The 24,935-nt window shown below is 37.3% G+C and overlaps 1 protein-coding gene across 1 annotated transcript in view; it reads left to right on the top strand.

Annotated features, from left to right (window-relative positions):
- The first annotated feature begins 11,774 nt into the window (after positions 1 to 11,774).
- Positions 11,775 to 24,935, top strand: part of LOC131942689 (octopamine receptor 1) — a 74,613-nt gene continuing 61,452 nt past the window's right edge. Inside the window, exon 1 of the mRNA XM_059302596.1 lies at positions 11,775 to 12,927. Coding sequence (XP_059158579.1) covers positions 11,961 to 12,927 — 967 coding nt within the window. The 5' untranslated portion in view covers positions 11,775 to 11,960. The remainder of the gene's footprint in view (positions 12,928 to 24,935) is intronic.

Genomic DNA, 24,935 nt, shown 5'->3' with positions numbered 1-24,935 from the left:
GATCCATGCGGTAAATGAAGTAGAGTTCACCTGTTTCTGTGTTCTTGACTTATGAAGTGATATTGCAGTCAGTACTATGCCCAGTCGTCTTTATTTTTTTTCTAACGTAAGTTAGGTACACATCATAGCTAGGTTGAACTCAGGTACGTTGTAATGACTTGAACCCGGATTCGATTACGAAACTTTTGGGTTAGCAGTCTAGTCATCTACCGCTAGACCACGCCGTCCTATATTGAATAGAGAATGAAGTTTTTTTTTTCTTTTCGACTATTTCTCTAAAATTGATATAAGCTATTAGTCTATGTACCGCTTATATATGTAAACTAATCCTTTTGTCATTTGAAAATGACTGACGTCTCACGTACTTAAATTTCAAGGTTACTTCTTGATATATGCCGATGTTGAATATTTATACCTTATATTTATATACACCTTATACATCGATGCCATGTAAATCCATTACATTAATGCCATTGGCACTCTTATATTTCTGTCAGTGACATTATTACATTCATATCTTAATGAAACTTTTTTTTGGGCACGTATTTATCTTACTTAACACTTACATTAATGCCGATTTTAATGATAAATAAACCTCTATTCTTTCGTATATTAAAGGTAATGTGATTTCAACATTATTGCTACTTTTACTTTGAAAGAGTTATGCCATTCTTCACATTGCCATTCTTGCATGAATTTCATTTTTTACATTACCATTCTTAAATAGTTTGCAATGTCATTCTAACATATCTGCCATTTATATATGAGTGTCAATGTCATTCTTACATGTCTGCCATTGATATATGAATGCCAATGTCATTCTTACATGTCTGCCGTTGATATATGAATGTCAATATAACTCTTACATGTCACCCAGTGTCGACATTAACTTTCATTCGATTATCCGTCTTTCAATTTGCTGAATTCTTATTTCCGTTTTTCCTTCATCCCCTCCCGCTTCCATCCTCCTAACTGGAACTGATTCTGGACACCCATCTCAACAAGACATTTCTCTAAGCCTCCAACCCATAACACGCCACCCCCTCTCCCCCCCCCCCCACACACACACACTCACGTCCGCCTATGTATTCCCGCCACGTACCTTCACAAAACTTCAGCTTAACATAATCGCTGTTCTTTTTTCCATAGATATTATGCGTTTCTTTTTCTTTTCTTTTTTTCTTTCTATACGCAGTTGAATTGTATTTATTCATTCAGTAGGCTATTTCATATTTTCTCAAAATAAAGTGTTTTTTTTTTTTTCGAAAGAGCTTCATAAAAAAAGATGTAACGATTTATTTTGGCAGTTGTGTATTAGAAAATTAAATATCAAATGAAAAGATAAAGCAGTTTAATTAAAATTATATTGAGAAGAATTTAAGGGAATAATGTGAACAAGAATTATGTTTATGCAAGTGTCAGAAGTCTAATGATGTTGTTATTGTGTGTTTGAATGTGTTAAGTGAATTGGTTTATTCTAGTTCTATCTGAAGATAGTTTAGCGGCCCGTTTGAATTAGTCCTTAGAACTTTTTAACGGTGGGGATTTATATAATGCTGTATAAGCGTGGAGTGGACTAATAATAAAAGGGTGATGAAAAGGGGAGTTGAATAAGTGGGGTTTGTGAAAGGTGGGGGTTGAATAATTGGGCTGTATCGTGATGGGGATAGGAATTAAAACAGTTAATTAGGGTGGGGTTATTTGGGCTATCTTAGTATTTGAAGGAGTGATAAGTATAAAAAAATCTATCTTTTCAGAGCTAGTATGATATGTATGGTAAGTGAAGTAGCGTTCGTATGTTTCGTTGCCTTGGAATATGAAAGGATTGTGTGGTTAGCACGATGCCCAGTTGCCTTTACTTTCCCTAAAGTGAGTTAGGTACCCAACTAGGTTGGGTGGATTCAGTACCTAGATTCGAACTCCAAACCTTTGAGTAGGTTTGCAAACGCTCTACCATTCAATAGCGTATTCCCATGTGGGAATGGCAATGATTGGTTAATCTGTATTTGGATAGACACAATAAATGAGATAAGTTGGATGGTAACAGAGCCGTCTTCTTGTGGAATCGGGTAAGTAATATGTAAGTGAGTGACAGTGGATAACTGGGTTTTGTTAAACCACGCGTTGAGTTTTCTTCAAGGTTTCATTGTATTAGTACATCAAACAAAAATTAATGTATGCCACCCATTCCTAAGAGGTGTGAGGAACAAGCCACATATGCACATTCTTATTCCTCTATTTCAGAGTACGGCTATTCAATATTTTCGTTTCTTACCTTATCGTTTACACATTCACTCCAGCAATTTGGCAATATTATATTTTAAGTAACATAAAGGCTATACAATGTATTTTTAATACGAAAAACGTTATTTAATAAACATTTAACACTAATTACACTTTGACCTACCATTTTTTTAAAAAGTAAGTTAATTATTAGTTAATTATAACATTGCATTTTTCGAATCACATATATGTGTTTAATTGATCATTAACCCATAAATGATACCGACATTATTTTCTATTTTGCACATGTAAATATGAACTTATCACAAACAATATTTACAGCTACAAGAGTGTTACTAAATTTAAAAAATGTATACCTTTCTATCACATCAAACTTTTAAGAATTGAAGAAGAAAAAAACACCCCCCCCCCCCATGTAACAAAAACCGTTTTAGGTTTCGCCTATTTTAAGACAAGTAATCTATTTAACCGTCTAGAAAATAAAAGTCAAGTTTTTTCCGATATATTTATCTAACCTTGTCTGCGTGTACAAAGTACACCCCATGACACAACACAGGGCACTCTCTGCAATATATAAAGTACAATTTCGTGTGCTTCTGATAGATTTTTCTTCGTCTAAATTTTAAATTTGTATTTTTTTTTAAAATTAAGTGCGACAAAAAAAAGGTGAGGGGGGGGGGGGGGGGGGGGGGAGCAGGGGGTCGTTGGTCGTTGCAAAAAGAGGGAGACTGGCGAACAAAGTGGCGGGGAAGAAACGGAAGTCAAAGTTCTGGAGAAGCAGGAAGCGAGTTGAATTCTGGGTGAGTGGAAACAGGTACAGGACACGACAAGGGCCGAATCTAAGTTGTTTTATAAGAGGTCAAGGCTGTTGAACAAAAAGGTCATGCTTTTTGTGGTCACGTTCTATTTGGAGGGTTTGTAGGCCTACGTGGTGGAGGTCACGTTCGCATGCTTTTTGGTAGAGATCATGATGAAGGTCACGTTCCTGGTGAAGGTCACACTCTTTATGAAGTTCACTTTCCTTGTGAATGTCATGCTCGTGTTGGATGCCGTGCTCACGGTGAAGGTCACGTCTTTGGTCATGTTCATAGTGAAGGTCATAGCTCTGATGGAGGTCACCCTCTTTATGGAGATTACATTCATGGTGAAGGTCATGCTTCTAGTTAAGGTCACGTTCTTGGTGAAGGTCGCATTCTTTGAGAAGGTCTGTTGCTGGTGTATGTCAAGTAGCTGGTGAATTCACATCCCTGGTGGAGAATACACTGCAAGTTCGAGGTGAAGGGACTTAGCTAAAACTTTTCTCCAACAGTGTTTCTTCCAGGCATCTCTTCGGGGGGGGGGGGGGGGGGGGGGGGGGGGGGGGGGGGGGGCTTTAACCCAGAACCACCCCCCCCCCCCACGCACAAAGAAAAACTACCGCCCCCCTGAACGAAATGGAATTTATATAGAAAATATATACTTTTAACAGTGTCCGCTCCCCCTCCGAAAATTACAAGTGCTACCCCCCCCCCCCCCCGGAAAAAAACTCTGGAAGAAACACTGTATGTAGACGATATCAGATCATTCTCATCAACTCTCAAACGTGGCTCTCTCTCTCATTCTAGACCAGACTGACTTTAGCTTATGGTACCAGAAATTTCATCTAACCTTACACGTTAGACCACCATAGCACTGATTGTTTTTGTTGTTGTTGTTGTTTTGTTTTGCTGTTGTTGTTTTTTGCTTTTTTTGTCGTTGTTGTTTTTTTTTTCTACCTACATAATCTTATGCTTAAGCTTGCGGTTAAAGAAAAGCGAACAAAATGACAGGAAGATGTAAATAGGCGTTCGTTAATTTAACCTTTTTATAGATTTCGATTAATGAGAGATGGCATTGGTGTTTGGGAACTTGTTTATTAAGCTTGTCAAACAAAACAAATTTTTAAATTTAGGAGCGCTCACCGTTAATTAATGTAAGACGTAACAGGTGATCTTAGTCGTGAATATTTGAAGGTGATACATTTTTGTTTGAAACGTAAAGGGTAATCGCACCTTTAGGGTTCAGTATGTCGTGTGCTCAGAGCTAAAGATTTCATCTCACCACATTAGCTCAGAGTTGAAAATCTAACATCACCACATAAGCTTAAATCTAAAAATATCACCTAACAACAGGAGCTCAAAGATAAAAAATATCTCCTTATCACTAAAGCTCAGAGCTAAAAAATCGCACAACATGAGCTCAGAGCAAAAATAAGACCTCAACCCATGAGCTTAAGGCTAACAACCTCACCTCACCACAAGGTCAAGTTGATATAAACTATTTAGACTCTCAATCTCATGACAATCAAAACCAACCCTACTCTATAATTAGCTACACAACACTCAACTAACTCTGACATTCAACATGTATAAAAAAAAAATCACTCAGCTATCAAGCCATTCAACACTTAAACCATTATTCACTTCTTCATTCAACATTTATCTCAAACAACATTCAACTCAGTTTAAATTTTAACACACCCAACACTCAACATCCCAAAATTCAAATCACTCAACACTCAACTGATCCATTACACAACTCAACACATTCAACACCCAATATTCTCAACACTCAAATAATTCTAGTCAACACACTCAATACCAAACTTAATCAACATTCAAATAACTCAACGCTCAACTTACCCATTTACACAACTCACGTAACATTCAACACGCTCATCATTCACAACACTCAAATCACTCAAGTCAATACTCAACACTCAGCACTCATTCAACACAAAAACTCACCCATTACATAAACCTTCTAACACTCAACTCACCAATCACACAACTCATTCAACACAGCTACCCTACTCCAAAACTCATCTCAACCCAACATTAACACTACAGACAGTTTAAAAGAAACAAACATCTGCTACGCCTATTTAAATCAGTCTTAAATTTCACGCTAATTGTTCCAAAAATAACTAATTAAAATGACGTCTGTATCGTCTACCATCACAAACGACCTTGACCTACGACCCTGAACTGCCACGACACCGCCGACCTCACTTATGTACTCACCTAGACGTCTTGTATCTGGAATCTTCTCAACAGGAAGGTGAAAGCTGTCATGACGGGATTATCTGGAAATGTTAAAGCCTACAGATAATTTAAATGGTGCGTGTGTCAAATGCTCCTAATATAACTTCAACTCAGCGGGGTAGTACACTTTCTTGGCACTGTTGGATAATTCTAAAATATAAATCAATATATATATATATATATATATATATATATATATATATATATTATATATATAGGGCCCAATATGTATATGTATATATATATATATATATATATATATATATATATATATATTTGTGTGTGTGTGTGTGTGTGTAAGTATACAGGACGTAGTGGTTCTGGTCATTTGGCCGTCTCTGAGTCCACCCAGCACCCAACTCACGGAAAGTAAAGCGGTTTGGGAATAGGGCTGACAACAGTATGCCTTCATGTGCAGAGATCACAGAAACAGGTGAACTCCATTTCACTTGAACCATGATATATCTATATATATATATATATATATATATATATATATATATATATATATATATATATTTAACAGATAAAAAAGATAATCTGTCTCATTCGAATTATTTTCCCTCGCTTTCTGTAACGGCTTACGTCGCTGATTTATTTTGCTAATGTTTCTGAAGGGCTTATGATAAAACCACGTCTATTTTAATTTTGAAAATTTGAATACGAGAATTTTCGCTAATTTGGAAAATGTGCTTGAAATTATTTAGCTGTCACGTTGGCTCTCATTTTAACCGTTCCTTCATTTGTTTGTTGTTGTTTTTTGTGTGTGTTTTTTTTTAAAGGTTGTCGCAAAAGATTTTTGTTGAAAGTTTTTGAGAAAAAGAAACCGCTTTAATAAACAGCAACTTTAGCACTTTCGATAATTAGATCATAAAATCTGTTCATAAAAACGTAGTTTCTTATTATTAATTGCATATTGCCTAACCTGAACTCTATAATATAAACTTATTCTGCGCTTTGGTCTAATGTTATATCATCATCTTTCCCGTTCGTTCCCCAGACACATTGGGCAGATGAAGTTGAGTTAATCTGTTTCAATGACATCGGCATATGTAGGGATAATGTGGTTAGCTATGTAGTCGCCTATGTTTTCCTTAATGAGAGTTAGGTACCCGGATTCGAAACTCGAGACTTGCGGGTTTGTAGCCTCACTCTCTACTGCTAGGCCACGCCGTTCCAAACGTTTTTTATAACATACATATATTTGAATGTAGCCTTACAAAAATATCGGTAGACCAAATTGACTTCAACCAACTAAGATCCTTGTTTATTAACCCCCCCCCCCCTCCTGCCCCTCCTCCCACACTGATAACAGATGTAACGTGTATTTTAGGAATTCGATTTCACGATAAGCTGTTATTGTGCTTCTTGCTCGCGTTCAACTTCAACGCTTTCAACACATTCCTGGAATTTTAAAAAAAAATAGAATAAAATAAAAACATTTCTATAAATCTGGCACCCATCTCTCGCTTCGTGAAGAAATTTCAGCGTGTGTAGGTGCAAAAATCTGGCCTCTGATATCTCAGGTGGGCGGTATCGACTCTCATTAAAAACATTTAAAGAAAACAACAACGCTAGTGAGAATGTTGTTGGGGAATATATTTTATCTCGGAATTTTCGCGGGTTATGGGACTTAGTAAAGGTAGGTAACTAGCAATGTTAAACTGTAAATATGTATCTGTATTGTGATGTTCCAGTTTCGAATTCGTTCAAACGTGTTTATTGGTAATTCATTAAATAATTTGATAATTATTTAGTTTACTTGATGACATGTGAGAGATATTATTTAAACAAGTTTGAATTACGAAAATAAAATGTTCCATTCTTACTTTAAAAACAAGTACGTCTTTATATGATTCTTTATATTTAAATTTTATCAGTATCATTCTTAATCGTTGGTGTAACTCCTACAAATCGTATTTAACTGAAAAAAAAAAGAAAAAGAAAAAAGAAGAAAAACAAAAAATGCAAAGCTACAATCGTTAGAGCATTCAATTTTGGCGATATTAAACGCATGAAATACTAGTTTTGAAGCATTTTTTATGACGTTAGATTGTGTAAATTGATTACATTGTACTTGTTTAATTTACAGTAGTTGGTATTTGTTCGAATTCGATTCAAGCAATATTTACAGAGTACAATTGTGTCATGTGTAGACTCTATATGAAGTTGAGAAGTAATTGTTTAGTATGCAAAAGTTGTACTAAGTCTATAGAACCTCAACATAACTATATAACTTTAAGATACCTTATGCAAAGCCAAATCAGATTTATGTTTGTTTTTTTTGCATTCAAACTTTGGTTCACCGTTATTAATGATTTGAAAAATTAGATAACTTGTCTAAAAGGTAATTGTAAAAGACCATAGATATAGGATAGGCCTACTTTTTTTGTGCTTTCGCATAAAACAGAAAAAAAAAACTATTGTATACACAATGATAAGTTGTAACTCTCAAATTTTTTCTGATCCCTGTGGCAAAATTATGTTAAGTGCCAGGAAGCATAATATATCAGATAGTAAGCTATTTAACTCAGTGGCGTAGCGAGCTCTGGTGTCACCCGGTGCGGCACTTAACCCCCCCCCCCCCCCCCGCCCAAAGGCGTTGCGACCCTTCCCGGGGACAAATTTTCAAATTTTCGATTTGCATCCCCCCCCCCCCCCCCCTCAAACTTTCGATTTGCACCCCCTCAAATTTTTCTCTATGTATTTTGCTATTTTTTGCCTTGGTGTCTTCCCACTAAATGGTGTCACCCGGTGCGGTCCCGCGGTCCGCACCCCCCGCCCCCCCCCCCCCCTCGCTACGCCTCTGATTTAAACTTGCCTATTAAGATAACTTCTATTAAATAACAAATTCAATGTGTAATAATTGAACTTCTAACTCACAACAACACAATGTTTTGAGTTACGTGTAATATTCTTTTTACAATTTTTACTTTAAATTTCTAAAATAGTTAGTCTCTTAAATAAACCTTAATTGTCTATTTATTTTAGTAAATTGAAACTGTAAAACTTTCTTGCACTTGTGAAACATCTTCAAAGCTTCTCCCCCATAGGGCCCGTTAATCAGCATTACGATCAGACCACGATTCTAAAATAGATGCGAACAGATCTAAATTTAGTATAGGCGTTGTATAGACAGTGCTTTGATTCTATTTTTAGAGCTATTGTGCGCGGGCCTTGCCTGCGCTAATAGACGCGTCTTTACTCGCGCAGACACAAGTAACTCACGGAAGGATTTGACGTCATTAAGATATGCTTTACAATGCAGTTCTCTTCGTCTTCAACATTTTTAAATTATTTTTTTAAAACATGGATTAAAATATAAATCCTTTTATTTTACAAATGAATATGCGTTAAATTAAATTTTAATGATACATTATATTTTTAGAAGCACCATTATATACTGGGCTCATGTATTGTTTGTAAATTTGAAATTTTTTTTTGCGAAAATGCAATTGTCTGATAAATAATATGTAAGTTATAAAACCATGTGTTGTTTTTGTGTGACGGTGTGTCGGATGGTAGAGCATACGCCTGCTAACGCGAAGTTCGTGTGTTCAAATCCCTGGTTTGAGTCGGTAGAACGTCCCTGAGCCCACCCAGCTCCTACGGGTACCTGACTCACGTTACGGAAAGTAAACCCTGATAGGCATAGTGCGGACCACATTATCCATTCATATACCGTGGTCCCAGGAACAGATGAACTCTACTTCACCTGCCAAATTGACCGTAAGGTCAGGAAAGGGTACTGTACTATTTTATTTTTAAAGTATACGCAGTTCAGATTTTAGACATTAAAAAAATTATACTTTTTACAATAAAGATGTCATTAGTTAAAGGCTACTACTCTTGGTAAAGTAAAATCTCCACAACGCCACCTGGTGAGAAAATCAGATAACTCTTGTTACTGACCCGTGTTCTTGTTGCGGGTAATTGTTTAGGTAGACCTACAGCGACTATAAGAAAATGTTCTATCATTTTTATCTTCCCCACTCAATCGTCATCGGCAGTATTCATGTAAACCCAGTCCAAACTTATGCAACTTTTAACCTCTACTAGTGTTTCTTCCAGATGTATTTCTCCTGAGGGGGGGGGGGGGGGGGGGGGCACTTGGTATTTTCGAGGGGGGGGGGCGGACTATATTTTCGGGGGGGGGGGGAGGGACGAACATTGGTAAAATTATATGTTTCCTATATAGATTTCATTTCATTGGGGGGGGGGGCGGTAAACTTCCTTCAGAGGGGGGGGGATGAGGGAAGACACTCTGACCCGTACCACGATAACCTACACGCAGCGTGTTTTACGTCAGAGAAAAACAAAACATGCATTGTATAAAAAAAAAACAACAACGTGTAATACGTTTCCGTCCGTGTGAATAGTTATTCACAAGTGTTTGACAAAAAAATATTATTTTAAAGTGCTACTAGGAAACATATATCAGCATACATCATGTTAGGTGTTATTGTGTAATACTTAATGAAGGCTGTAAAATAGCACAGTGTAAACATACGATCTTCAATCAATGCATAAGTTATCGTTCGTTCAAGGGAGATCACTTGGATTACTTTCTCTATTATCCACATTCAACCCTTAATTAATTACCCACAATTATTCTAATGCTTTTTCTGTGTTGATTTGCTAAAGTTAACTTTTGAACTAATTCGTAAAATTAAAGAAAAGAATTATCCCTTCATGTTTTATATTTTGAACTAATTATGAGGTAAAAGACGACTTCTTTAAACCAAGTCTGATGATAGCATTGGAACACGATATGTATTTTCTTTGATGTTTTAATTTAATGTTTGGGTAGCCGAATGAGGTATAACACTAAACCTAAAATGATTTTTTTTTTAAAAAAACATTAATGTGTATTTTTCTTAAACTAATGAATTCAACTTTACCTAAACTATACATATATACACACTCAAACAGAATTCTCCTTGAGATTTTCGTGAGAACGTTTTTTTTTAATTGTTATCTCTGTATTCGCTTATAATGTCAATTATACATGACATAATTACACCCAGTACAAAGCCAATGCTTTTCATGCTGCTTTGTTTTTAATAAAAATGGTGTCCGTTAAAACTGCCGAAACATCCGTCGCAAGTGTAATTGTCTTGAATTAGTGAGGTCACTAGGGACGGCGTGGCCTGAAGGTAGAGTCTAGACTGCTAACCCGAAAGTCTTTATTTCGAATCCGCGTTCAAATCAATAGAACGTCCATTCAGATCTGGTGGGTATCTAGTTCACTAGGAAAAATTATGACAGCTGGGCATAGTGCTGAACATATACTATCCCTGCATATGCTGAGGTCACTACTACAGATGAACTCCACTTCATCTGCACTGTTTCTTGGGCAAGAACGAAAGAAGATGACGATTTGAGTTTACTAAAATCAAGTTTCTATTCTTACATCTGTTAATAACATTATTTTTTTACATACACTTTATGTAAATTATCAATGTGATCCAGTGGCGTAGCTAGGATTCCCCTATGCAAAAAGTGTTAGTGGGCCCCTCAGAGGCGTAGCGACCCTTCCCGGCGACCCGGGACAAGCTTTCGATTTGCACCCCCCCCTCAGACTTTCACCCCCCCCCCCCCTCAAACTTTCGAAAAAGGACCCTTATTTGCCTTGGGCCCCTATGCCTTGCTTACGTTAGCTTTACGGTAGCTACGCCACTGATGTGATCGTTATACACTGATATAAATTAATGAAATAAAAACTCAGAATAACTAGTAGAAACGGAATGGTGATATTATTTTCAATCTTAAAATCGATGATTGTGTTTAATTAACAGTTTTCTCTTAAGATGCTATAAAACAAACTATTAACCTATTACAAGCTTTTATTTAAATTGGCTTCTCTGTCTACCTGTCGTCATAGATCGAAACGGGCGAGCGAAATTTTGGGCACTTCTAACTGGCAGATTCGTTTCAAAGTTGGCATGTGGGTCAAGACATGAAGACAATGCATTCTGACATTAAATTTGACTTAATTAGTTGCCTAATTAATGTTTTATGAATTAACTCTTTTTTTTATCTTTCTTTAGCTCTACAAATTTACTTCCTTCTGGGCAATCTAACCAGTGGGGCTAACCATTCAGTGAGGCTAACCATCCAGTGAGGCTAACCATACCGTGAGGTTAACCACTACCCCAACCTACCCATCAGACCCAACTCTACGATCTTGAGTTAAGCACAGACCCAGCAGTATACAACCACCAACACTTTCGACACAACCCCCCCCCCCCCCCCGCTAAATAAAATGCCCTTCCCCTACTTCCCGTTTTACCTGCGACCCACACACTACCAATTACCCAGGTGCTCTTACCTGTCCAAGCACGAGTTACCTTGATTGTCACCTGAGATTGACAGCTAGCTCTACAGACGGCCAATTTGTTGCGTGAAATTTCCGTAACGTCTGGTCACGAAACTCTAACACTATTTCACGAAATCATGTAACAACTCTTGGATAAACAGTACTGAGGATTAAAAGAATATGGCTTCATTAATTATGCAGTTTGTTAATTGAATTCGGTCTTGCATCTACAGAAAACTGATCAATACTGAAGATGGATATTGATTAGATTAGACCGGCGAGAACGGAGATCTTCATGTTTGCTTCAGGGGAGGTTACTCCGAAATCCCAGCAAGATGAATGATGCTGTACTGGTTTCTGAACCAGATCAGGATAACATCGATGTCTCCAGAACCCGACCGTGGCGTCATTCTCAAAACACGAGCAGAGGAGAGTATAACGCGGGGGAGTTTGGAAAGACGGCGTCGAAGGGTTTTGAACCTGGGTCTCTGTACGATCGACCAGCGAGATTTAAGGAATACCAGAACGATGATGGGGTGCAGTCGAGCGTCTTCCAGCTTCAAGACTCAACAGACAACACCGGTGCCTCAGTGCGTCATCAGCAGAGCCTCGTTCTGACAGGGAACCAATCCGAAACCGGAAACTTTGGCACGAAAGGTCAAGGTAGGTTCGAGAGTACGGATAGTTCAAGCCTACCTAATATAGGTTACTACGATGTTAACGACGAAAACGGAAGGTATCAGCATTACGACATCGTCCCGTTCAACACCGACGAGAACTCAAACAGAACTCATTACGACGCCGAGTTCTTCCCTGAGCCCGTCGGTTCCACTGATATCGGGTTTAACGACACGATCCCGAACTTACCCGGATTCGATCCCGCTTCTTTCACACCCTGGGGGTCGAATTTAACCCACAATGTTCAATACCTAAACAACAGCATCAACCCGTACGGGGTTAACCCATTTCTGAATTTGACCACCCTCGTGTTTGACCAACACAAATTCACCCCCGAGCAAAATTTTGGATTTACTAGCAACGTGACCACGGCTGTGTACGGGACGGACGCAAACAGTTCTCTTGTGGATATTCCCGTTTCGGAAGATTTCTACACCTGGAGTATTCTCATCATGGCGCCTCTAGTCATCTTCGGGGTTGGAGGGAATACGCTGGTGATTTTGGCGATCTCTTTAGAGAAACGTCTACAGAACGTCACGAATTATTTCCTTCTTTCACTGGCTGTTACGGATCTTCTTGTTTCATTAATCGTCATGCCTTTATCAATTATCAACGTTTTTACGGGTAAGTTCCATTTTTTTAGCTTTTCATACATACATTGATGTCTAATTAGTAAACACATTAGAACATAACGTAAGTTAATTATATGCATCTGTCTGTTTAATCGATTGAGCATATTATATTCTTCAACACCAAGTTAGATATTTAGTTATAAAAATCTGTTGTTATGGCATTTAATCTATGTGTGAGTTTTGTTGATGTCTGGGGATTTAAGAAAATATAAATAATTAAAATTACTACTAACATAGATTTTGTTTATTTAAAATAGTTTTTGCTAAGTATTGGAACATTTTTAAAATAGCCTACCGCAAATTTAACATACTTTACATTAGACTTTCAACGCTGTGTTTGTTACAAATAATTTGTCCACGTATACTTCACCCCACCCCCCTCCACCACATTTTAACGCCCCAAGCATAATGTGTCTCTACTAAAACAGTATGCCAACTATTTATACGTTAGTATATACTTTTACTTATAGCACAAAAACAAAGCATTGACGAAATCTAATTAAGCGAAAAACAATAGTATTTGTATTTTAATTTTTTGAAATGGTTTTAATTTGTTTCATTTTATAGCCTTGCCAAAAAATACAATTAGTTGATATATAATTACCTAGTGTTCGGGAAAAAAAGGCACTGTTTTCATCAATGTATTAAAGCGCTGTGTATGTGCAATTCGATGCACAATTTCAGATTCTAATTCAAGTACACTTTTTAAAATCTCTCTAAAATTAATAAATGTAGTTGTATTAGTTTTCGTGTAGCGAACGGAATTCCCGATCTTCGCTTGACATAAACGATATCAAATTTACTCGTTTCAGTGAGTAATGTTTAAAATGTGTTCTGGCTAGTTTTTGCATTAGTGGGAAGGGGATGGTGTGTGTGTGTGTGTTAGGGGGTGGGGGTGGGAGGTGATGTGTAGGGGGGTTGCAGTCGACGTGTTAATGCTGAAACATTACCACCTCAACTATTTATGACCCCTTGCGTTTCAATGACTTTACCCCACTATAACTCACACACCATCATCTACACACACACAACCTCTATAAACACTCACACACACACCCTCCACACAACACCAATCCTCCCCCCTCCCCCCCCCCCTGACGTCCCTACTAGCAGAAATCATCTCGCTACGTGTCAAATCTGTTATTGCAGCCTCAACTTCTGTGGGACGCTGGGATATTGGCTTATTTTCATTTGATGCTCTTACGTCTTTTTAAAACCGAGATTGAAAAAGATATTATGATAAGCGGTTCTAACTCTGCACATAGAGCCCCATGGAATGCAAAACATTTTTTTTTTATCCTTAAGTATTACGTATTTATCTTTCTAAATTAACAGTAAATATTAAAAATGTTAAATAAATAAAAAAAAACATTTTTTAATACAAATAAAGTAATTAAAAATTAAAATAAAATAAATTCTATAAATAAAATATATAAAAACATTTTTTATTAGAACCTTTGAAGAAGTCTAGTACAAGGCATCTTTGTATTGTACTATGATAAAGAACTAAAGAACACGATGTTATTGCATGGCCATTTTATATAGAACATCACTTTTCGATGAAAATCTATAGAATTCATTTGGGATATCCGTCGTCTGCAAATATATTTTTTTTTCTCCTGAAGACTTTTTAAAACATGCATAGTTTATGGACGATCAACTGGCAAAGGTTCAGTACGTTGGTATTAAAATTGAATAAGCAACAAGCAAAAAAAGTTGTACCGATAGCGATAGACTGCTTGTGTTGCTAAGAAATATTGCAGACTTTATTAAAAAACTTTCCACATAAAGGATCATCAACCTAGCTTCTAGTACGTCGGTATTAAACTTGCACAAGCCGGCAATAAAATAAATGTATTGCAGAGGTTGTTATACTGGAGAGCTTTTGTTAGCGAAAAGGCGAGTCAGTCGTACGGAGCATAGATGAACATTCCAGAATTTTATGGTATGGGATTATGGAATACATTATTATATGGAAACAGTTTTCAGACATACAACAGTGCATTTTTCTCCGGGGGAGGAAGGGGAGGGGACATATACAATTTCTAGAGGGGGCGTACTTAAAATTGAGGTTGGGGTGGGTCTGAAGTATATTGTTTCTATAGAAATTATCCTTTTTCTCGAATTCGTCCGAGTGGGGGTGAGGGCTGAAAGGGGGGTGGGAGGGGGGAGTGAGAGAAGTGGTGGACATTTTTCGTTAAGAGGGGGGGACGTCTTTCCACCCTCCCCATATCCGTAAATATAAGTTAACGTTGCTCTGCCTGCAAGGAGATAAAAATTCTTGACCAAACTTCTAAGGTGCTTTTAAAACACAATACCATTAGGATTTTGATACGTTTTCTTACACATTTGAAAAGATATATCATACAAAAATAAATTACTGGCTTTGTCTACATTATTTTCCTATTTTCAAATACTTTTAAGTTATCTAACCATATTTTTATTCTTTTCAAGTGTATTTTTTAAATAAAAATCGTCTGGGTATTGTACATTAAGTTCTTAAATTACAGATTTCAAACACTAAAATAGAGGCACTATTATGAAATAGCGTGCGTGACATTTAACTAACCGATGAAAATGCGAATTTAATTAAAAGGTATTCGGTTTTACCGTTAGTCGTTAGGAAAATAAACGTTTATATATTTTTTTAATAGCGCGTTTATTTTCACGATGAACCGCTGGATATTGAGAAGTTAGCCAGGGGGAATAATAAACAAAAGAGAAAAAAAGGGGAGATAATAATGCGTTACGTGATCTCGGCTTCCAGGGCGACTTGGGTAACTGGCTGAAATCTGAGCCTTTCGTCGCCGGTCCTCTTTACTACTGTGTTAGTAAACATCAAAACTGATGGAGAGGGGAGTTTGGCTGAAATTTCGAACATTTATCTGGCCATCTAGAACTAATGCGGTCACTCTTTTTAGCGCAATTTCCATACTGGCAATTGCGTTTAATAATGCGTCATTTCTGGATGGATGGATGGATGTGTATCCGCAGATTTAAGTCGTATCTCCTCCTCAACGAAGCAATATCGAGGACTAGTTCCAAAAGCAAATATGTTAAGCAAGTTCCCAGGATGATTGTGGGCCAAAAAAATTCCCGAAATTCCTTCCTGGATTTCCCGGAAAAGCCAAAAAACCTCGAACAAATGCAGTTTTTTGTCTATATCTCGGCAACCAGACCACTTAGCGACTTGAAACATTTACCAATCGATTCCTGCCATAATTTAGAACAATATTGCCGAAGAAAGTTTTCAGAAATATCCTTTCGTTCGGTCACACATTTTTTTTAAAAATTACATTATACATAATACACTACAGTACTATATAGCAATATAGAGAGCGCGACAACTAAATACCCCCTACACGTCCGCAAATTTTTTTAAATATCGTTAATAAATATTTTTTCTAATTTGGTTTGAATTATTAAAACTACTTGTGTTGCATTATTTATTTGCTGAATATATGATTTATCTCGCTTTAAAATTGTTATGGATAACATAAGGAAATTGCGCTTAAATTGTCACTAGACTTTTTATTAACTTGTTTTTTAAAACTGTGAGTGCTCAGGGACTTTCACTTTCAGTTTGCTGGTCAATGATTTATTTTTTATTTGCATGATTTAACTTTCGGTAGTGTGTGAATTATTATGAATTGTTTTCTTCAAGTGTATAATTTACTTTTCGAAACATATGTTGGTATTCAATATCAAGTTTGTTTGATTTAGATTTTTGCGATTAAGTTATTATATCAATTTTTATTTCGTTAACTCTGAGTAAATTAGCTCTCAGCAATTAATCATTATTTTCATTATTTTTAAAAGATTGTATACATTAATTATTAATGTTTAAATATTTTTAGGCCTGTATAAATTATTTTCAATTACTAAGGTTTTGCTCAAGTGAACCCAAAGTAGACTCAACCCCCAACCAACCCCTCCCCACGACCAAAGGGTTTAGGGGATGGGTTTGTGACTTTGAGATTTTGTAAGGCCGTGTTCATCTCCCGTAAGGTCTCTTGTAATATATATTGTTATGAATATAAGAACACATATTTGGGACCTATAATTTTGAACCCACGTCTATATTTTGGTATGGTTATAAAGAATTGTGTGGCCTTGCAATTTAGAATCCCCTTAACCATAAACAGTTTTTAGTTTGTAGAGAATTTTTTTTATAAAATCACTGGGAAAATTGAAGACAATAAGTAGGACTATGCCAATTAAAAATGTAACATGATTCAAGAAAAAAAAAGTTTGAACTCAAGAAATACGTTTCACCCTGTTTAGGCTTATGTATTTCAAATCTATATGTCGGTTAATTAATGGAATCTGATAGGTGAAGTGTCATGTGTTGGGTGGGGGTCGACTGGGGGTGAGGGGGGGGGGGGTCTTTTGAATGGGGAGGGTCTAATTAATGTAGGGTCATGTAACACAACGATAACTGAACAATACATTTACGTAGCTTTTGTCTTTTTGTTTTATAAAGCTAGCCATTTGTTGATACACGTCAAATCGTTATTTTTAAGCTTAACTTTTATTTAAAAAAAAACATGTATACCTTTTTAAAAAAAATAATAGGTATAATATAGCCATAATACTGATACTGTCACTAACTAGTTGTATTAGTAAACAATGATGATAACTATGTTGATATCGATGATGAAAACATTACACGAACAAAACAAGGTAAAATCATGAAAACAACATAATATACAACCAAGATTAACGGCGACAAAGTGTCATACAATTAGTAATTATTGTTCTATAAAATACGAAAAACTTCCTCGCTAAAATCGAAGAGTTCTGATTCCTCCATTCCTTACCTGTTTTGCCCCACTCACTCCCCCCCCCCCCCGCTCTTCTCACCTGTCTCTCAACTCATTCTCACACGCCTACGCCTATTTCCTCCTCACCCCCCCCCCCCCCCCGCCTATTTTATCGTCTATCTGTCTCTTGTATTTCACCAAATCACCTGGATCTCACCTCAAAAGATACACCTTTCACACTGCTCCCAGTAAACTCAGAGTTACCCTTATACTTATCGTTCTCCCAAAAAATGGTAAACTGGGGACCCTTATTCTTATTCTCCAAAAAACACGGGTAAAAAGAGATACCCTTATACTTTTCTTTCTCCCAAAGTAAAGTACTTTTTCGAATATGACGATCCATGGACCATTGAAGTACAGTTCACCTGTGTATAATGACCTTGGCATATGAAGGGGGTAGTGTGGTCAGCACATGTATAGTAATATGTGCAGATACTAGGTTCACTGGCTATATCTGGTCCCTTGATATGTTTATTATACCCCCCCGAGCCACTGAAAATATGACCATGTAGCCCTATCTAACCCACTAAATACATCACTTAAGCCCCTTTACACTTTCCTAATAGCCTTAACACTACCAACCTAATTCCTGATCCTTTAGCCCTTACATGACCTTTAGCCCTTTACATGATCGCTTACAAATGCTATAACGCAACCAACCGGATTTACACTCGCCTCAATAGCCCCCAACACAACCAACCGAATCCATGACCCTATGACCCCTTTATAAACCAACAAGTATCCCATTATCCCTCTCTCCTAACAGCGCGATTTCCCCCTCACCCCCTCCCCCCCCCCCCCACCCACACACACCACTCACCTTTCACTCCACAACAACTGCAACAACTATCACGTTTTATTTTCCCCCGTGCTTGATTAGCCGTACCCACAACCAATGACCCCGTCTCAATCCTACGGGCCACCACCGCACACCTGTAGACAACATCCACCTTTCAGGTAGCACAGATGGTCACGAACCAAACGTGTTTCAACAGCTACTCACCATTTACTCCATCCACCCCCGCTCCACTAATGACTTTCCCACGCATCAGATGAGTGTTGTTAAAAAAAACCCACCAAAATCTGTAAAACGATGTCAGGGCGTTTTGACCGTATTACATTTGTTGTGGAGCATCAACTGTGTTTTCTCATGAGTTCAGACCTACCTTTCAATCCGTGTTTACTTTCGCTTCAGTACACATGACGGAACATTTCAAATCCAATGAGATCTGAATGTAATCAGTCAAAGGATTTATGAAACGGAGGGGTTGTATGGGTGAACATATTCGTTTAATGGGGCGGCGTGGTCTAAGGGTAGAGCAAAAGGGGTGAGAGATGTTTGACCGAATTAAACCAGCCCGAAGCCATTTGATGGGGGCAGTTTGGATTTGAACTCGAATTGGACAGTTGCAGGATTGGACAATTGTCTGAATTAGACTATTTTGTCCGAAAGGAACTTTCCTAAAAGCAAATCATTCACGAAATTTGAGAAAAGATCGCTAACCTGTAAGCTAGGAATGAGAGGTAAAATTACATAACTGTTCAATCTACATGGAGCCGGTGTTGGTTGAGCTTAATTCTCACTATACAATCTCTTTCAACGCAAATGTCACAATAACTAATGAACGCTACTTCATCTGCCAAATTGACATGGGTTAGCAAATTATATTTGAATACTTTTCCATTTACAGAAAACATAATATTGATAATTTCTCTAATTTTTTAAAGAAATAAATATTTATATGCTTATAATATATCGAAGCAATAACATTAGAAAACGAGTAAATACCGACAATAAAGCATATAGTTTTAACGTGTTTCGTTTTTTTCGACGTACCTATAAACTGAAAGACATTTTAGCTATCAGCACAAATCTTGTGATACAAATGGTAGACTAAAGATGGATATAAAAAGATTAATGTTGGATATTTATAGACAACATTTGATTGAGTGAGGATTAGGGATCAATGTTGGATATTTAGAGATACTACTTGATTGGGATTAGTGTAGGCGTTGGTTAGCCAATGTAATTATTCGGCAAATTGAGATGAATGATAAGGTCATTTGGGTAAGTACACATTTATCAAACTTGTCCATAGGGAAATAGTACCAAAAAATCTACAACACTTTTAATGTCGGCTGATCAGCATAATCACTAGAATACTTTTTACTACTACAGCATCATAGCTTCAATATTCTACAACTACAGCATAATCACTACAATACTATTTACTACTACAGCACACTAACTACACAATACTCTACAACTACAGCATAATCACTACAATACTCTTTACTTTTACATCATAATATCGACACAATAAGTTACAACTACACCATTAATACTGCAACATTCTCCATTACTACTGCAGCATAATCACTACAGTATTCTATTACTACAGCACACTATCTACACAACTTTCAACTACTACAGCTAGATTACTACAATACTCTTTACTACTACAGCGTATTAACTACAACAAGTTCCACAACTACACTGTAATCAGAGTTTCCCAGGCATCTCTTCGGCTCCGCCCCCTCCCCCGAACAAGATGGAATTTATATAGTAAACATATACCTTTACTAGTGTCCGCCTCCCCTGGAAAATGTAGACCCCCCCCCCCCCCGAAAATATCAAGTGCTGCCCCCCCCCCCCCCCCCCCCCACGGAGAAAAAAGTCTGGAAGAAACACTGCCTGTAATACTCTCTACTTGTCGGAGTTGGCCGTGTTGAGGGCTGCCTGGCGAATGGGTGATACCTCTTGATGTCCGTAAAGAAAGAAAGAAAAAAAGACAAAACACTGGTCTCAATACAGAAAACGTTTATAACCACTAGGCTAATAGGATATCTCCACAACAAATGAAACATCGACACAAAAAAAAAATTAAAAAAAAATCAAGAGATTTAGGTTTGGCAACTGCGCCACAAACCCCCGCCTTAATGATATCGTCTGCTGGCGAGAAACACATCTGCATGTCACCCACACGTGTCACGTGATGAGAAACAAGGTCACGTGACCTTCCTCGAGTTCTGTTCGTGTGAGTCTGTTTCACCTTCTTGCACCTATATTCTGGGACGTGACCCCTGACCTGTCTATACCCCCCCCCCCTTCCCCCCCCCCCCCCTCTTCCCGACTCGCCCTGTACTCGGCCAACTGAAAAGAAATGCATTTTTAAAAAAAATGAGTTGTAGATATCGATTCTGGAATTCATTTACGATACTTTATCTTACGTTCTTGTAAATGAGCTTCCAATTAGTCATGCTTATATATGCAGGGCCTACATACTCTTACGAAACAGCGTTAAGTGCTTATAATCATTACCTTGAGCTTTCTCTAGCTTATGAAGGAAGTGTTTATCGTTAAAAATAGATGTATGTATTATTTTATGCTATACCAGCGACTTGACAAAAAGGGTATCGTTAAATATATGTACTATATACGTTGGTATGTAGGTCTATATACTATACATGTAGGTATCAGTAAATATAATAAATATACAAAACATTGAGGTTGCCAATGTTTTGTTTTAAATGTCCAAAAACATTATATAAATTGCATATTTCTACTCCGAGACTAAATATCGGAGGGTGGGGGGGGGGGGCGGACACTGTTAAAAGTATATATTTTCTATATAAATCCGATTTCGTTTTGGGGAGGGGGGGAGGGGTAGACTTTCTTCGCCCCCCCCCCCCCCCCCCCGAAGAGATGCCTGGAAGAAACTCTGATCGTTCCGGATTCAAAAGATGACAAGTTTTAACTTACTGCAGAGATTATTTGATAATAGCTTTGATAACACTGTAAACACTTGTTGCTTTACCCAACTTTAAGTACTGTTGTCTGGCATGCTGTGATAAGATAAACATGCCTGTGTGGATTGATTTTATTTTTATAAAAAACACCAGAAGCAACACCTTAAAATGGGAGAGAAACATGTAAAGGGAGATCACTCGAGTGGCAAGACCTCTCAGAAAGATGGAGGAACTACGAGACACAGACACATCCTTCATCCCACGTGGGGTCACGTGACGGTCTTCCTTGACTTCTGGGGACTCGTGGCCCGCCATATCTGTCATCCATCTTGCCCGACAGGAAAGACAATTGGCTCGTGCATCATACGTCCCAGCCACACAGGATCAGGTTTTAAAAAGGGGAACGCGAGTCCCAAAACCTGTCCAGGAATTGGTTCAGACAATTTTGTTTTTGTTTCTGTGAAAGTAGAAAAAAATTCAGATAGTACCTTATATAAAAATATGGTTCTTACAGTTGTAAATAATTTTAAGGTTTTGTAACATTCATAATGATATGTTGAAAATATGAAATAAGATATGTTAAAAATATGAAATATGATACCAATATGTTTTATTTGTGATGTTGGGTTACTTATTACATGTAAACACGTTACGAAAAAGAAATTAGCTTAAGAGCCAAAGTTAAATATAAAAAGTTTTTAAAAATGTAATTTTTTTTACATGTATTTGAAAAACTCGATATTTTTTTTTCATCAGTTTCTAATACCGATATTCTTTTTTGAAAACACTACGAGAAAACTGCATACGTGTCAATTATTCTGCCGTACTAACTAAAGCCCGATACTAAGTTTTTTTAACCCAAACCTTCCTTGTCCATTAAAGCTATGCTACACGCCGTTTAGCCCTCGATTACTCACTATGAAAATTTCTCTATTTCGCTGATTCCCTCTCATGTCATGAAGGACTTGTCTCACCAGCCTCATTCATCTAAATAACTATCATTATTCTATTAAATTGAAAATAACAGATAAGTACCTGGTTTTCTTTGTTTCTTAGTCTAAGACATGTAATTTACCGCATCAGTCGGCCTTGACTCTTCCCACACCACCCCTCATCCCAGTTTTAATTAACAATCGGTTACTCTACACATTATCCATACTGCTCATAACATACTTCTCTTTTAATCACAAATTTATTTCAGCTCAGTTATAAAGCCATTCATCCGTCCCCGATTCAACAATCTTTGGTTAATGTATTCTGTCAACGTAATTTTTTATTTTAGACTGATTTTAGTAAGCTAACTTAAATACCCTCCATTATTTAATAAATACCCCCCCCCCCATTCTTTAACAAAATAAAATCGATTGGATAATCTAAAATTCTATAGAAAAAAAAATTCAATGGCTGCATTTTTTCCCCAATTAAGATGATTAATTGTTTTTAAAACAGTGGTAACAGTTGCACCCCTTCACACCCGCCTTCTTTCCCCTTGTTTGCATTTATCTAGAAACTTAGTAGACACAGCAACATAAAATTTCACCATCCGCCCCCCCCCCCCCTCCTCCCCGGCTCCCTTGGTACCCAGTGCAGGCGTCAGCGTCATACCCGGAGTCAATTGATCAAAAACTGGTCGGCTCCTGTTTCGCACTATAACCCGGAAGTAATAATATTTCCCGTCGGGGAGCGTGATTTTTTTTCCGTTGACGGAAAAAAAAACCCCAACTCATTACATGGTGAAGAAAAGTTTTGTGTAAAAGGACGTTGGAGAAATGTAGTGATGGTATCGTTATATTTAGTGTTAGGATTAGGGGTGATGTCAGGGTTATGGTGAGGTTTAGTGTAGGGATTTGGGTTAATTTTGGGTTAGGGTAGTGGTTAGCGATTGGATTAGTGTCATAATTTGGGAATATATATTACATCAGGGTTAAGGTTAGGATTATGGTTAATGATAAGTTCATAGCATGAGTTAGGTAGAGAGTTTGTCTAAGCCAAACTTCACATTGTCATAATTTTTAAAAAATATTCGGCATTGTTATAGTTAGGGTTACTGTAAGGGCTTAAGCAAGAGAGAGTGTCGCGAGAAGGGTCACCTAGGATTTAGGTTATAGTTAGCGCAAGGGGAAACAAATATTTATTTAGGCTTAAGATACTAGCTAAAATCATTGCTTTCATGCAAGACGAGGTGGCTTAAACTGTGACGAACATAGAGCATTTCTAATACATTTAACAGTCTTTAACAGTGTGAAAATAAAATGTTTTTATACAGCATGGCCCATCATGTTTGAATAATTCGATACTTAAAACAACATGATGTAACACGATTTTTAAAAAAAATGAACTTAATCTATCTTAAGATTGGCTTTCGGTTTTTATTTGAGTGGGTTTTTTTTTCGGTTTTTTTAAGTATACGAACAGGGTGAAGTGTGTAGGTGGTGTATAGACAGAATTGATAGACACCGGCTCAGTGGAGGGGTGTTCAGGTTCATGTGATGTATCTTGACAGGGATAAATAAAACCAAGAATTTATTTTTGGGTATTCGAGGTTAGAGGTTATAAAAAAGTCACTGCATGAGATAACACGAAATACGCTTAGATGCTTATTTATTCTTGATAATGTTGACCGGTGATTGGCAATACTAAATTATTCAGTACTTAAAACAAATAGTTAAATGAATAGTTGTGGTATGGAGCATATTATGAGAAAAGTTCTGCTAAATATTTGGTACAACAAAATATTTTAAAATTTAGCGAAAAAAAAACATCTAACTAAAATTTTAAAAAAAATAATTTTCGAAATAAGACTTACTTTTTACGGTTACTGATTTAACCCAGAGGCGTAGCGACCCTTCCCGGCGCCTGGGTACAAACTTTCGATTTGCACCCCCCCCCTCAAGATTTTGATTTGCACCCCCCTCTCAAGATTTCAATTTGCGACCCCCCCTAAATTTTTCGATGTGCACCCACCCCCCACCCCTCGAGCTCTCAATTTATTTTTCCAACCCGTTTTGGCGCCCCAACCACCCCCTCGCTACGCCTCTGATTTAACCCTAATCATAAACAACACTGATTAGAGTTAGGGTTAACAGTACGGGATACATATTTACAGGGAGGTAACTAGCTGCTACATTTGTATAGAGTGAACAATCTGTTGTGAAGCAGACTGGCTTTGATCAAATATTTATCCTTCTTGCTCCTTGACGTGACCAGACGTTTCCGTCACCTGGACGCTTGATCGAACCACCCAGAACATTACTAGCACATTACACGTAAAACATCACCGGAGAGACTAGACATTACAACTTTATTTTCGGCATCAAAATATCGGTCATTTGACTCGAGCAGAAAATACAACACACAGTCAAAGAGGAATCGTTCAAAATCGAATGCGAAGGAGAGGTGTTGTTTTGTTGTGTCTCTATGCTCACTA

Source organism: Physella acuta, unplaced genomic scaffold (genome assembly GCF_028476545.2).
Source record: "Physella acuta isolate Inbredline_101_S28 unplaced genomic scaffold, ASM2847654v3 ptg000036l, whole genome shotgun sequence".
In the NCBI taxonomy this organism is placed as follows: Eukaryota; Metazoa; Mollusca; class Gastropoda; family Physidae; genus Physella; species Physella acuta.
Note: the sequence above shows the minus strand (reverse complement) of the source record. Positions and strands in the feature narration are given on the sequence as shown.